The sequence below is a fragment of the Enhydra lutris genome, unplaced genomic scaffold, assembly GCF_002288905.1.
Source record: "Enhydra lutris kenyoni isolate GAN:26980312 unplaced genomic scaffold, ASM228890v2 scaffoldscaffold2, whole genome shotgun sequence".
Taxonomy (NCBI): Eukaryota; Metazoa; Chordata; class Mammalia; order Carnivora; family Mustelidae; genus Enhydra; species Enhydra lutris.
This window is the reverse complement of record NW_019154086.1, coordinates 37,703,612-37,719,934: the sequence shown is the minus strand read 5'-3', so window position 1 is coordinate 37,719,934 and position 16,323 is coordinate 37,703,612. Positions and strand designations below refer to the sequence as shown.

At 40.2% G+C, this 16,323-nt stretch overlaps 2 protein-coding genes across 3 annotated transcripts in view; one reads left to right on the top strand and one right to left on the bottom strand.

Annotated features, from left to right (window-relative positions):
- LOC111146123 (mediator complex subunit 12 like) overlaps positions 1-16,323 on the top strand; it is a 314,971-nt gene that overhangs the window by 121,242 nt on the left and 177,406 nt on the right. The window lies entirely within an intron of this gene.
- LOC111148940 (purinergic receptor P2Y14) overlaps positions 116-16,323 on the bottom strand; it is a 53,580-nt gene continuing 37,372 nt past the window's right edge. For both annotated transcript variants that reach the window (XM_022505777.1, XM_022505771.1), the window contains exons 2-3: positions 5,870-5,976; positions 116-1,276 (exon numbers count right to left, since the gene is read on the bottom strand). In XM_022505777.1, the coding sequence (XP_022361485.1) occupies positions 231-1,253 (1,023 nt within the window). In that variant the 5' untranslated portion in view covers positions 1,254-1,276; positions 5,870-5,976 and the 3' untranslated portion in view covers positions 116-230. The remainder of the gene's footprint in view (positions 1,277-5,869; positions 5,977-16,323) is intronic.

The window sequence follows — 16,323 nt, the reverse complement described above, 5'->3', positions numbered from 1 at the left end:
GAGGCGGGCAGAGAGAGGGGAAGGAAGGGAAGCAGGCTCCCTGCTGAGCAGGGAGCCTGATGTGGGGCTTGATCCCAGGACCCTGTGATCATGACCTGAGCCGACGGCAGAGGCTTTAACCCACTGAGCCACCCAGGCGCCCCACAGCATGGACATGTTTCTTATTTAGTCTTATGTAACTGAAGATTGCAATATGTGTACATGGATTTTATTTGAAAGGAGGTGGGAATTCACAAAGTGTCTGTGCTTTCATGCGTTGTATTTCCTCTTTTGGTTCTGGAAGTTTCTGAGTCATGCTGAGCTTTTAATGGGATGTGCATTTTCTTACATAATATTTCTCTAAATGGCTGGCATAGAAAGAAATAAATAATAGGATCTAGGCATACATTTGCAGCCGATAGTAGCAGAGTGAATTCTTTTACATAGAGCAAAATTTCTTTTGACTGGCAGCTGTAATGAGCTTCTGTCTGGCTCTGTGTGTAGGGGATTCTGGCAATGTGGTAAGGTACAAAACAGACAAAAAACACGAACATGATACTGAATATATTGCGGCTAGATTTCTTCTTGACTGAAATGGAATTCCTTCTGGACTTAAGGTGAGACTTGAAGATTTTCCTCGTGATGGCAGTATAGAAAATGATCAACAGAAAAAACACAATCCAGAAGATGCCCACAAAGATGTAGTTTGATGCTTTGTGCCACTTAAGTCCCAGTTCATTTTTAAGTTTCACACATTTTATATGCATCACCTTCCCACTAGTGGCATTCTGGTTGGTCAGGATAATGTTGGGGACAGCCAGAAGGAGCATGAGCATCCAGACCACCACTGACAGGAGTTTGCTGTAATTTACTGAATGGATGAAAGAAGTCAAAAGAGGCTTTACAATTTTATAGTATCTGTCGAAGCTGATGAGCCCAAAGAACACGATGCTGACGTACATGTTGACATAGAAGAGCACAGCAGACACCCTGCACACAAACACATTGATCTGCCACGGACCGAGTCCCGAATCAGCAAGAATCTTGAAGGGGAAGGTCAGGCTCATCAGAAAGTCAGCAACGACAATGTTCTTGAGATAGATGATGAAACTCTTGGAGCTGGCCACGTAGAAGAATATCCATCCAGATACACCATTGAGCAGGGTCCCCACGATGAAGACCACAAAGTACAGCACAGGAATGATCTGCTGAGTGATGAGGATATTCCGGGAGCAGGACTCCTCTGGAGGCTGTGTGGCGGTGGAATTGATCATTGTGTAATTTCTGGAGGTGAGGCCTGGGAAGCAATGTCAGGCAGTCACTCAAAGGGCACTTACAGCGTCTAATAAATAATTTGTTGAATAATCGAACAAAGACAAGTGGATATACTTGTCACGTTCTTGAAATTAAGTGTTTGCTCCATATTAGTTAGACACCCACTCCTCTCGGCCCCCCTCCCTCCCTTCATCTCTTCCTTCCTTTTGAAAAGGGAAGAATAGAGTAGACAGATGACAGGAAAGAGAAATGGGAGAAGCAGGACATTCTGAGAGCTGTAGGTAATGGTATCAACGTTTTCCTAAAATGGTAACAGTTCCTTTTAAGACTCCCAAGTTCTAGAAAGTACTCATTTATTTATTTATTTATTTATTATATATTTTACTTATTTATTAGAGCGAGAGATAGAGAGCACAAGCAGGAGGGGGAGGCCCAGAGGAAGAGGGAGGGAGCCCGATGCAGGACTCCATCCCAGGACCTTGAGGTCATGATCTGAGCTGAAGGCAGATAGGCAGATGTTTAACTGACTGAGCTACGGAGGTGCCCCAGAAGTACTCATTTGAATGTAGTCTCAAAAAGTAACAAAACTAAAAAAAAACATTTTATCCAGAAGTCTGTTTAATATGTTAAGTTTAAGGGCTATTGACAGACCTTAACTTTTTAAAAACCTATCTTACATACATTTTGGACATAGGATAGTATCCTATAAACATATACATCCAGGGGCGCCTGGTGGCTCAGTGGGTTACAGCCTCTGCCTTCAGCTCGGATCTTGATCCCAGGGTCCTGGGATCGAGCCCCACATCAGGCTCTCTGCTCAGTGGGGAGCCTGCCTTCCCACCTCTCTCTGCCTGCCTCTCTGCCTACTTGTGACCTCTGTCTGTCAAATAAATAAAATCTTTAAAATATATATATACATCCAAATGTAGCTGGTATTGTGAGTATGGGATTATGAGTATCTTCCAAAATGGAGTTTTTCTGTGTTATTTTTTCCATTGAAAAACTGATTTATGTTATTCTTATAAAGTAGAAAAGGAATACAGATGACAAATGTACCTTAAAAATTCCAGAAAATTGTGAAATATTCTCGATTTGCTCTAACATGGTAGCCACTAGCCATTTGTGGTTATAGAGCACATAATGTGACCCGTCCAGATTGAGATGTGATGTAACTATAAAATGCCCACTGAACTTCACAGACTTAGTACCCCCCCACTCAGAAAAGTAAAATATCTCAGTTTTTTACTATTTTTTAAAAGATTTTATTCATGTAATTTTACTTTTTTTAAGAATATGGCTACTAGAAAATTTAAAGTTTGCATTGTATTTTTATTGGCCAACACTGTCCTAAGTATTAACTCAAAACCTTCTTTTGTTAGGGAATCCTATATATTCTTCTCTGGTGTCAGATGTATTGTTTTAGAGCCCAAGAAAGATTAGAACTTCTTTGAAAGATTATTTGATTCATCAAAGCAAATGTTCAGCATCCATCTTTTATGAAATGTCCACATCTTGCTTAAAACCCTCCAGTGTCATTCTTTGGCCTCAGGATATAGTTCTAACTCTTGAATGCCAACCTGCCAATGTCCCTTCTTGGTCTGATCCCTGCTTCTTGCATCCTCAGTAATGAGTTCCTGAACCCATCTACCTCTTTGTAGGTTCCATGATTTCTCTCTCCTTGGACCTCTACACAAACTTTCGTTCATTGGAAACCCTTTTTGCTACCTTCTTGCTCATTAACTTCCCTTCATTCTTGAGGTTCAAGTTGGGTGTCATTTCCTTTTGAAAACCTGACTCTCCTACCTTTTAGTTGTTTGGGTGTGAGGTCCTTTTGTAAATGTGCTCCTGGTTCTGTGCCTTTCTCTTTGTCTCAAAGCTTATTTCCCCTTCCATTTTTTTTTTCCTTCTGTGGTAAGCCCTTTCATAGAGAGATCATGTCATTTTTAACCATTGTATTTCTAGCATTATATTTAGGACATAAGATAGTTAAAATATTTGTGTAATAAAAGGACAGGCAATCTGGGAATTCAAGACATGAATCCTTGCTCTTAAGAAATTTATAGGTAGCCAGGAATCATGGGAAAGAATGATTGTAGAGGATAGTGGTTCTTTTGAGATCAGAGAATATATCTTGTTTATCTTTGTATTCCTGGTGCCAAGCACAGTGTTTTATAACACAGTGAGTGAGTGCCTATGTTAGTAAAATGAGGGATGTGTGAGAAAGTTAAGTTTGGAAATGTGGGTATGAAATTCATTCACATTCCAAATAAAACAATCATATGTGCGAACTTGGTGTGCTATTTCTTTTCTTTTTTTTTTTTTTAAGATTTTATTTATTTATTTGACAGACAGAGATCACAAGTAGGCAGAGAGGCAGGCAGAGAGAGGGAGGAAGGGAAGCAGGCTTCCCGCTGAGCAGGGAGCCTGATGCGGGGCCCGATCCCAGTACCCCGAGATCATGACCTGAGCCGAAGGCAGAGGCTCAACCCACTGAGCCACCCAGGTGCCCCTTGGTGTGCTATTTCTTACACAAGAATACATTGGTTCTGTGTACTCTTCTTCATGCATACCATACGGCAAAAGTGGAAATATTCTTAGCCATTTGATTTTACCATTCCTTGCACTTCCTTTGGAAGGGAATTTTACTTCTTGCACACTTGGCTGTGATCATAATAGTATGTAGTCATTTGCTTCTCTGTAGGTTTTCTGTAACCTGTTCCAAATTTTAGATAGTAAGAAAAGGGCTACATTTTCTGTTTTTAAATGTCTACTATGGCAAAGAGTGTATCTACTAAATAATTGGTTTTCTCTCCTGATGGCCTGATGGCATGGGTCCAGAACTGTGTTCTCAGAATCCTGAAAGTTTTGAGAATCTGAGCACAGATGCTCTTGTGATGTACATTATTGCCTCCTAGCTCCCCTCCTCTCTTTGAGGTTGATGGAGGGGCACGACTGATCCAGGTGAACTTCTAGAGCAGAAGAGCCTTCTGAAATGTAGTGAATACTAAAGGCTTGGTTGGGCTTTTCCCCTCAAACTCTTTCTTGCTGTTTTGAAGCAATCACAGGTAAGAGTCGCTGTTTTAGGATAGAAAGGTTTGATACATGCTGATTGGGGAAAAGAGTAGGGTATCACTGTTGCTTGTGTTGTTATTTGGTTAGGCACAGCAGAGACAAAGGGACACTCCACATGAGGAATGAGCTGAAAGTAAGCCCAAGACAATTCTGGTAGTAAATTTTAAACTGTTAAATATTTCTTTTCTTGAGCATTGGTGTTTGTGGTAGGGCATTGTGTCCTCTAATTCATGTTTTACTGTACTTGGTCTTAGTGTCTCAGAGCGTGGCAGCCTTTTATACAGTGATAAATTGAGAGATGTGTGAAAACAAAGCTATCTTGAGGCATCTACAGGAAGTGAGGACAATTATATATTGAGACCAAAAAGCAGGAATATGTATTGGATGGAAAGCTGGACAAGATCATGACAGAGACCTGTTTGTGTCACTTGGACCTTGTAACATCTGCCCAGTCTCTCCTTATCTTTAATGTACAGATGACTCAATGTCCTGATGAAGGGTCCTAACTAAAACTTCAAATCATTTCATAAGTGGAGGATATAGTCACATATTGATGCTGGTTTTATACACTGATACAAAAATAAGAACCAAGTGAATCAGAAAGAAAACAAAGACTGTCTTCATGTGATCCAACTACCCTTCCTTTTCTGTTCCTGGCTCTTGGTTGGTTCACTCTTTCTAAGCAGCTTGTCCCATCCTGTTAAAGATGTCTAGAGACAGGCAAAGGAAGAAAAAGCGGGAAAGGATCTGGTGAGGCAGTTTGTGGAGGTCCAGCCAGACCTGCCCATGTAGTTACTTCGGAGTTCATCTCAAATTTCTGTAGTGAAAGCTTCAGGAAAGTAAACAGTGCTACCCAAATTCTTGAGACTGTGTTGAAGAAAGATTTCTGTATGGGGCAGAACTTCTAAAAAAGGAACACTTAAGAGTATGTCTTTAGCTTCTCCTAGGTGGGGGACTTCCTTGTCCCACAAATCCGGGTAAAGGACAATGAAATGGAATGAAATATTTTAGTTTCTTCTGTCACTTGGGTCTTTGGTAACATAATTAAAGAACGTGGCGAAATGGGATTTATGAGACCAAAAGATAGCTATTAAAGTCTCAAAGGAGCCCATGTATTGCTTTCTCTCAATCTTTCTGCACAGCTAGAACTGTGGCTTAGTGCCACAGATTTATTCTAATTTAAAGTGAGTGCCCTTGTTCCTTAGCATGATATAAGGTCTGAGGATTGTGGCACTTTAAGTATTTCAAAGTGTAGAGAATTACATATAACTTCTGGGTGCTCTCTTTAGTAGGCAGAATTTAGTCAATTCAGGCCATACAAAGCATTGGTCACTCCAGAAACATTCACCTTAATAAAAACATGCTTCGTCAGCCTGAGGCTCATCACTCATCTTTTGTGTAACTATACACACTGACCTCTCTCTTTCTTACATATGGACCATCTTCTTCCACCATTCTTAGTGCCATAATTCTACTTTCTCTGGAGAAGAAATTTCATAAAATTAATAAAGCTCTTGGTAATATGGACAGTCTTTTCAGTTACCTTAATTTTTTTCTTTTTTTGATAGAAGGTTTTGTTTCAATGAAACAATTTAGTCCAGTGTGGGCTTGTCATCTTGAAGTGGCCATAGTGTTTCTTCACTAATGATCCTGTATGGTAGGAGAAAAATGAAAAATTAAGTGAATACTGGAATGTTTTTATTACACAAGGATATGTGATAGCAATGCATTTTTAGAATTTAGGTTGTATAATTATGAAATATTACAACATGTACCTTTGTTGTTTTACTGTATTGGTCTTGGTTGTCAATGTTGATGATTATTGATTTTGTATGAACTCTCTCTCTTTTTTAAGATTCTATTTATTTAAGCAAGTGAGAGTACGAGCTGTGGGGAGGGGCAGCGGGAGAGGGAAAAGCAGGCTCCCTGCTGAGCGTGGAGCCTGATGTGAGGCTCTGTTCCAGGACTCTGGGATCACGACCTGAGCTGAAGGCAGATGTTTAACTGACTGAGCCACCCAGGTGCCCCTGGTATGAGGTCCTGTGGGAACCTTACACTCTTCAAAGTGTTGGATGTGAAGTTGTTCATAGTTACTGGTTTATTTTTTACCTCATGGGATGTGGATGCTCAAATCAGTTCATTAAATTACTGGAGTTGACTGATTATTTTAGTCAGGAAATCAAGGAAGAGTTTCAGTTTTAGTTTTAGTTGTTTTTTTTTTTTTAAACCTTTGCACTGTTGATATTTTGGGCCAGCTAATTATTTGTTGTGGAGGACTGCCTTCTGCACTGTAGGACGTTTAGCAGCATCCCTGGGTTCTATCTACTAGATGCCAGTAGCACCTGTCCCCCCGGGTTATGACAAAAATGTTTCTGGACATTGCCAAGTGTCTTCTAGGAGGCCTGGTCTGCGGTGGTCGAGAGCCACCAGTCTAATGAGACTGATGTGTGGACTTTGCAGACAGAACTCCTGAAAGCCATATTGTCTGATAGGAAGAAGATGAGTTTGGCAGAATGATGGTTGATTTGGTTCAGCCTTGGTCTATGTTGTCACCTTTCTGAATTCTTTAAACCATTCTAGACTTCAATGTGCAGGCATGTCGTCTGGAGATCATGCTAACGGAAAGACTCAGATTCCGGAGGCCAGGAGTTGGGTGTGATGCTGATGCTGCTAGCCTGGTGATCCCTCTTTGAGTAGTAAATTCTTTTTTCAAGCCCTGAACATAGACATTTAATAAATATTTGGTGAGGAGTGTTAAAAATTTGACTTTCCTTGCTATAATTGGGACTCTAGATTGGAAATAACCTGCTTTTAGATAACCTGGAAATCAAAAAATCAACTTACTACTCCTTCCCCTTGCTTCTCAGAAACCTATTTTCTGCTGGGCTCCAGATTCTTACAGTGGCTATTCTGACAGTCATCTCCTTATATTTTTGACTTATATTTCCTTGCTGATCTTTCAGAGTTTATCCATCATAGATTTCATTACAATATAGAAGTCTACTTGAGAACAAGTGGTAAAGAACACCTTATATTTACCTAGAATATTCCTATAAAGGTCAGAAGTTCTCTTTAGAAACAAAACAAGGAGATTAAGCTATATGGAGTTATACTGTATGTGATTCACAACATTACTGAGCATGTCCTGGTCGTAACTCAGGACCAGGCTCACTCCTGGGGAGGGAAGGAGGAGCAAGGGATGGCTTAGGGTAGTTGGGCTTTAGCTGTGTCTCTGGTATTTCATGTCTTAGGTTCTGAAATTTAATTTAAATTGTTATCAGTTAACACTGTTGTGTTGGGTGCATTGGTGTTACCAGCATCGATTGGTGTACTTTTATTTCCATATATTTAAAATATCTTAGAAACGAATGTATATGGAGAATGGATTGCTTTCAGATTACTCTTATCAATACCCACTTACTCACCTGTGACGAACATCATCTTTCTGTCCTTTGTTTAGTTCTTACAGAGTAACAATCTGATCTGATCTGATATCTGATATCATCCCTCCTTACCATCTCAGCATCAAAAATTTGAAAAACCAAGGTGTCACAGATATTTTTGTAGGACATAAATATTTGTTTTCTAGATGATTCTTATGTCAATAGACATAGTTTAGATGTGTGTTATCAGGGGCGCCTGGGTGACTCAGTTGGTTAAGTGTCCAACTCTTGATTTCTTCTCCGGTTATGATCTCCGTGTCCTAGAATTGAGCCCTGCATTGTGCTCTGTCTCCTTAAGATTATCTTTCTCTCTCTTTCTCTGTCCTCCCCCCACCCCCTTTGGTTGAATACATGCTCTATCTTGCTCTCTAAGAAAAAAAAAAAAAAAGATGTGTGTAATTGTGTAATTATATTGTGTACATTGCTAAACTTATTAAAGCTATTTCTTATTATTGCAGATTTCTCTCCCCTACCTTTTTTTTTTTTTCCTTTCCCCTTTGTGGTACCAATATGTCATATCCTAGATGGTCTCCAAAGTTGTCAGAATGAGTTGAATAGGAAGGGGATTATTGTATAGCTGCTTACTCAGTCTTACAGTCATATTTTATAATTTTTATGTTATTGATTATTTCATAAGATATTTTGTATTTAAAAAGTATTTTCTATTCAGTAGTATTCTAAGTCTGTCAAGAGGCTTCTGGCCTTTCTTATTCTCTGGTCAGTTGGATATCTTAGAAGGTCTTCCACCTTGACTCTTGGTCCTGCTTCTCTCCCCAACGTTGTGACTCCTTGGTGTAAGCAATGTCCTCTGCTTTTAGGTCTTCGGTGTGTTTGGGGAGGGGTGAAGAATTCATTATAAGCATGCTAGTTTATTTTGTAAAGCTACTGTTTTTTCCTCTGTAACTTACTACTCCTTCCCCTTGCTTCTCAGAAACCTATTTTCTGCTGGGCTCCAGATTCTTACAGTGGCTATTCTGACAGTCATCTCCTTATATTTTTGACTTATATTTCCTTGCTGATCAGTGATGTTGAGCATTTTTTCATATGTCTGTTAGCCATCTGGATGTCTTGGGAAAAATGTCTATTCAATCCTCTGCCCATTTTTAAATCACATTATTTTGTTTTGGTGTTGAATTGTGTAAGTTTTATATAATACTGGATACTAACTAACTCCTTTTCAGAGATCTCATTTGCAAATATATCTTTTCCCATTCAGTAGGTTGCCTTTTCACTTTTCTGATGGGTTCTTCTTCTTTTTTTAAAGAGATTTTATTTATTTATTTGAGAAAGAGTGAGAGAGAGAGAGAACAGGAGTGCGATGAAGGGTAGAGGGAGAAGCAGACTCCCTGCTGAGCAGGGAGCCTGATGCAGGACTCAATCCAGGGACTTTGGGATCATGACCTGAGCCTAAGGCACACGCTTAACCAGCTGAGCTGCCTAGACCCCCTTATGGTTTCTTTTGCTGCACAAAAGCCTTTTATTTTGGTGTAGTCACAGTAATTTATTGTTGCTTTAGTTTCCCTTGCCTAAGGAGATATATCTAGAAAAATGTTGCTAACACAGTATTTGGGCAAATGTCCAAGAGATTATGGCCTTTGTTTTCTTTTAGGACTTTATTAGTTTCAGTTTCACAGTTAGGCGTTTATTTTGAGTTTATTTTTGTGTATGGTATAAGAAAGTGGTCTAGTTTCATTTTTCTGTGTGTGGCTGTCCATTTTCCCAGCACCATTTATTGAAGAGTTTGTCTTTTCCCCACTGTATAATCTTGCCTCCTTTGTCATGGATTAACTGACCATAAAAGTGTTTTTTTTTTTTTTTTTTTTCTGGGCTCTCTATTCTGTTCCATTGATCTACGTGTCTCTTTTTGTGCTAGGACCATACCATTTTGATTATTCTAGCTTTGTGTTATATCTTGAAATTTGGGATTGTGCTACCTCCATCTTTTTTCATCTCTCTCAAGATTGCTTTGGCTCTACAGAGTAATTTGAGGTTCCATACAAATTTTAGCATTATTTGTTTCACTTCTGTGAAAAATGCTCTTTGTATTTTGATAAGAATTATATTGAATTGTAGATTTTTTTAAGGTAATATGGACATTTAACATTAATTTTCCGTTCTTTGAGCATAATATATCCTTCCATTTTTATTATCTTTGATTTCTTTCACTAGTATTTTATAGTTTTCAGAGTACAGGTCTTTGACTTCCTTGGTTAAGTTTATTCCTAGGTAATTTATTCTTTTTGGTGCAATTATAAATGGAACTGTTTTCTTAATTTCTCTTTCTGCTACTTTGTTATTAGTGTATAGAAATACAACAGATTTCTGTATATTTTGTACTCTGAAGCTTTACTGAATAAATTTATTCTAAGTTTTTTGGTGGAGTCTTTAGGGTTTTCTGTAGCATCATGTCATCTGCCATTGGTGACTGTTTTACCTCTTCCTTATCCATTTAGATGTCTTTTGTTTCTTGTCTGATTGCTCTAACACTTCCAATACTATGTTGAGTAAAAGTGGTGAGAGCAGACATCCTTATCTTGTTCCTGATCTTAGAGGAAGGGGTTTCAGTTTCTCTTCATTGAGTATGTTGTTAGTTGTGGGTTTCTGGAATCTTGTCTTTAGGAGTCACTTAGCCAGTTTTTGTTGTTGTTGTTGTTTTCCCTTTAAGGGCAAGTGCATGTGTGTGTGTGTGTGTGAGTTTGCAAGTGTTTTTCATCTCGGTTTTGAAGGTCTGCAAGGGGTGGCTACCTTCAGTTTTTCCAGTTAGCCTCTAGGTACCACAGCTTGGAGAAACCTCCAGTTTCTTTCTCAGTTCCTGAAAAATGTGTAAAATGAATGTGTTTGTGGCTTTTGATTTTGACTGAACTTTCTGTCTTGTGCATTGATGTGCTGGAAGAGGAATAGGATTGGACCATTCGTTATGGTGATTAAAACAATGACACTAATTAGTAAGTGGTGGAGACTGCTGCTGCTGGAGGAAACCCAGGTCTGCTACGGATGGTTTGGATACCACCAAGGACTCCCAGGGTTCCCTGGCCCAAGGAGGGCTTTGCTTGTTCCTGTTGGTTGCCTATAGTCATGAGGCCTCGATTAGATCTCACTTGAACCTCCTAACTCCTGGCCACTATGGCCTGTTGACTTCACCTTCAGTTAGAGTCTGGTAAACATGTTTCAGTTTAACTTATAATTGAATGAATGCTGTGGTTATATACTTCAAATAAGGAGCTGTGCTAATTATTTCTCAAATTAGAAATGTCTGCATGCTCTTCTTAGACTGAATTGAAGGTACCTGTGAACATCTTCCGCCAATACAGAAGCTCAGCTCTGTCTTAACCACCAGGCCTTCTTCCTGAGCTTCCCTGTTCACAGACTAAAACTCTTGGGAATCAGAAATCTGTGTGTTTCTGGTACGAATGGAGCCACTCTTCAATTATGTATGATAAGGGACAGTGGGTTAATATGGATAATAAACTGTTAATGCCCAAGTCTAGTTTTTACTATTAATTTCAACCATTGCCCTTAAAATACTTAGAACTGGTAGCAAAGTGCAAGACTGGCCCATCTAGGATCTCAAAGCTCTGTCTTCATGTCTTAGCGGATTATGGGAGCTGATAGAGGAGGGGAAGGTGTAGCACTGGCACCAAACTTTTGAGGCCACGAGAATGGTCACCTGTCACTAGCCTCTGTAGTGGGACCTGTGTCCTGTTGGATCAGTGAGGATTTTGCATCCACACTCTCTGTCATGGCCTCAGGTTTTTCAACCTTTGCACTGACTTTTTTTTTTTTTTTTTAAATTCCAGCTCTTTGTGGGTGAGCTGTGTTGTGCTTTTTAAGATTTTTAGCTGCATTCCTGGCCTCTATCCACTAGGTGCCAGTAGCACCCCATGATTTATGACAACAAAGAAATGTGTCCACACTTCCTTTTTCTTTTCTTTTCTTTTTTTTTTTTTTTAAGATTTTATTTATTTATTTGACAGACAGAGATCACAAGTAGGCAGAGAGGCAGGCAGAGAGAGAGAGAGGAGGAAGCAGGCTCCCTGCTGAGCAGAGAGCCCGATGTGGGGCTCAATCCCAGGACCCTGAGATCATGACCCGAGCCGAAGGCAGAGGCTTTTACCCACTGAGCCACCGAGGCACCCCATGTCCACACATTTCTAAGTGTTCCTAGTTGAGAACCAATGGAATAGTCCCTTAATGGTAGGTGTATTTGATATCATTTTGACATATGAAAGGAATTTAGTCAGCTCTTTTACTGTTGATAAATCTTGACTGCATATTGAGTAACCCGTTAGTAGTAAGTAATTCAAATCCTTAGGTCTCAGAATGTGAAGTGGGCTTTCTTTACTGCTCTCTAGGAATAAGAGTCAGACAGTGCAATATAGTGGGTAAAAGCACGTGTATTGGATGTAGTGGACCTTGTTAGAAAGATAGCTTAATTACTTAATAGCTCTGGGTTACTAAGTGCCTCTGTGTTTCAGTTTTTACCTCTCTAAAATGGGGGGCGGCAGTAGTTGCTGCTTTATAGGGTTCTCCTCTCTGTAAGAATCCAATACCTGGTGCCTGGCGGTGTGTGGCTCAGAGGGAACAGTGTGGGTTCAGGTAGTGACTCAGCTGATGATGGAATAATCAAATGTCTCTGGGACTTTCAGTCTGCCCAGGACTTCCTTTAGGTTGATGTTCTGCACTGAAATGAGGGCTACAAGAGGCATGGTAGACGCTTGGCTGAGTGCTCTGAGCCTCCTCGGCTCAGAGTGCTTGTGTTGGTGGAGAAGGGCAAAGGCAGTGCTGCCTGTGGTCCTTCTGTTCTAGTCACCAAAAGTGACACTCAGTGATAGGGAGTACGAAGTGCGAAGCCCAAAGTTTGCCCGGTCTTATTCAGCAATCCACGTAAACCTGAGTCTTTGATGAAGGTGACATAAAGCTATGATACTCTGGTTTTCACAATTTGGGGAACTAATTCCTCTGTGTCTGAAATTAGATTGAGCTAGTTGGGTTCCTGATTTTTTCCCAGCCTGTTCTGCAGCATTGTTTTTTAATACGTGGTTCTATTCCCTTGGGCCAGGAAAGGAAATGAATCTTTGACCTCCCGTTTGCCTCACTGAGATGATGTTTGCATTTCTTAGTTAGACATGCACTACTCAGATCTTCCAGTCTTGGAGCTAAGGGCACTAATGCATATTCCTTTGCTGTGGGGTTGGGAATAGATTTTCATTTCTGGGAAATCCACACTTTTAACTACTTAGCTAAACATCAGCCACCTGTATGTTTAGTCCAAGCAAAAGATTATAAATACCTAGGACTTTAGGTAGGAGTGAGAATGCTGTAAAAAAACGGATTTTCATTCATAACTCTTGAAAACCTAGCATTTGATGTACTTCCTCCATGTGGGAAGAATGGGTAACCTTTGATTTTTATAAAATATTTGTGATGGTCACTCACCTGAATTAGCCACATCTGTGAATGAATTCATATTCTATTACACATAACATGTGATAATGAAGCAACTATATTCATTTCGAAATTAGTGGAACTTAAATGTGAAAGATGCAGTTTTGTGCAGCTTAGAGATGGTTCTGAGTGTATGTGAAATGAAAGACCTTTCCTTTTTGTGAGCCCTATGCCCACAGCTTGGGATCCATTGTTGAGTGTGTGTGTCCTTTTTAGACCATTCCATTTAGGATTATTTCACTTTTACAATGGAGTTCGATATGAGTCAGTCAAGGACGTTATAAGAAAATCATCTTCTCTCTTGCCATGCTCCACGGGAATTATTCAATGGCATTTCAGTGTTGCCTCAGCTGTAATGTCTGTATGTGAGAAATCTGATAATAACCAGGTAACGAGTGCCCCATTGTAGTTTTTGCTTATGACTTGCTTGGACCTGGATTGGTTTGGTTTTACTCTGTGCCCTTTTTTTTTTTCCTTCCTCTTTTCTGCTGCCTACTCTTGACTTCCTTCTACTTTTTATACATTATTGCTTTCCTCTTATATTTTCAATAAGTCTCTCTGCCTAGAAGCGATTTCCCTGCAAGGTAGAAACCTGTACAAGTCCTTAATAAGACAGGATAAAAACGCATAGGACTGAAAGTCACAACAGTCCCATAGCTATAAATTTGTTCAAGCCTTTTCCATCATTAAATAGCAAAGGTAAAAACCCTCTTAGATGGAGAAATACTGATTGCTAGTATCAGTGAGCTCATCTTGTTTCTAAGTATTACTGCCCACTAAAAGGAGCCAGGGCTTCTTGGAGAAGTGACTGATTTTATTAAGGCACAGGGAAAGTACAAGGTGAGTTGAGGTAAACCATGTGGGCAAAAAAAAAAAAGGAAAGGCTCAACCCGATGGGGAAATATAGAAAAGGGACATGGGACCTGCCTCGGTGGCACTTCTAAATTTGACATTTTGGATATCAACAAGAGTGACAATACGAGACTAAAGTACTTTGAAAAATAAGCCAAATTTAGGAGTTGATAGTGATACTAAGAATAAGGAAGTAGTATTAAGAACAGGGACTGGGGACGCCTGGGTGGTTCAGTTGGTTAAGCAGCTGCCTTCGGCTCAGGGCATGATCCCAGCTTCCTGGGATCGAGTCCCACATCGGGCTCCTTGCTCAGCAGGGAGCCTGCTTCTCCCTCTGCCTCTGCCTGCCACTCTATCTGCCTGCGCTCACTCTCTCTGTCAAATAAATAAATAAAATCTTAAAAAAAAAAAAAAAGAACAGGAATTGGAGCACCTGGGTGGCACAGTTAGTTAATTGTCCGACTCTTGGTTTTAAGCTCAGGTCGTGATCTCAGGGTTGTGAGATTGAGCCCCACTTTAGGCTCTGCACTCAACAAGGAGTCTGCTTGAATATCTCTCTCCCTCTCCCTCTAGCTGCCCCTCCTCCCACTCCCTCCCCTTCTGTCTCTTTCCCTCTAAAATAAAGCAAAGCAAAACAAAAACAAGAAACAAAGAACAAACCAAAAACAAGAATAGGGATTAAAAAAGGGAGGATGCAGACTGGGGGAAGCTCTTCTTTACAGAATAACAGCTAAAAAATGTAGAATGAGTGATTGAATTAGCAAGTCACCATTTTGCAACCTCAGTGTAATAACTGATGAAGCAGCAGTCTTCAGGGGGGTGGGAAAAGCCAGTCGGTGAAAGGTTGTAGGAGAACAGGATAGTCCAGTCTGCAAGTATCACTCTCCAGTCATTTAGAATATGAAAGAACAAATGGTACCTTTTCAGCAGGGATATCTGGCAGTCACAGAATGATCAGACTTACCCCAAATGGGATAACTTGACATTTTGTGCCTCCAGATATTATACAATTAGATGTACACAAAATGCCTTGTCAGAATGCTAATTATGGATGAATAATTGGGCAGATTCAGAATTCTGTAAAGACTCAAAAAAATCAGAGTCATGAAAAGTGAATGAATGTGATGGGGTGGGAGGAAGTGATTCTAGATCAAAAGAGGCCAAAGAGAAGTAACATAATGTGTGAATGTGACTGGTGACTTGGGGGAGAAGTAGAGGATAGAGCTATAGGAGTTGTTTGGGGACAGTTGTGTTAATCTGAATACAGGCTCTATGTCACACAGTATTATTGAATTTTTCTAGCTATGTTAATAGGATGGTTAAGTTGAGGAATATTCTTTTTTTTTTTTTAAGGTGTTATTTATTTATTTGCCAGAGAGAAAGCGAGCGCGAGTGCAAGCACAAGTAGGGGGAGTGGCAGGTAGAGGGAGAAGCAGGCTCCCCACTGAGCAAGAAGCCTGAGGTGGGACTTGATTCCAGGACCCGGGGATCATGACCTGAGCCAAAGGCAGATGCTTAACCGACTGAGCCAACTGAGCCAACTGAGCCAAAAGCCAATTCTTTTTTTTTTTTTTTTAAGGTTTTATTTATTTATTTGACAGAGATCACAAGTAGGTAGAGAGGCAGGCAGAGAGAGAGAGAGGAGGAAGCAGGCTCCCCGCTGAGCAGAGAGCCTGATGCGGGGCTCGATCCCAGGACCCTGGGATCATGACCTGAGCTGAAGGCAGAGGCTTTAACCCACTGAGCCACCCAGGCGCCCCTGGGGAATATTCTTATTCTTCAGGGATGCGTAGTGAAGTTATTTAGGAGAGATGGGCCATAATTGCCTGCACCACATTTTCAAAACAGATCAGTAGAAGAAAAGAAAAGTACGAGTGCTTGTGTATTGTATTTTTTGGGCTGATACATATTACAGTATATGAGCATACACATGTATGTGTATGAGCACATATGCATGTATTATATGTGTGTGTGTTAGTTTAGAGAGAAGAGTCCTGAGCTCAGTGCCTGACATAGAGCAGGTACTTAACAGTCTCTTAGACTTCTCTGTTACCCTGCTTACTTGTTCTTCTCAGTTACCTTGGGGAGTTTCTCTGCCTACCCTTAAATTGGTTTATCTTATTCTGTTCTCTGCCATCTCCCTTTCTCTTTCCAGCCAAAATGATTTCTGTTTAGAACACTGTTTAAAATCATCATCAAGAAAGCAAACTTTGCCTTTTATCAATCATCTATTCCTTGGGCGCTTATTAGCAGACAG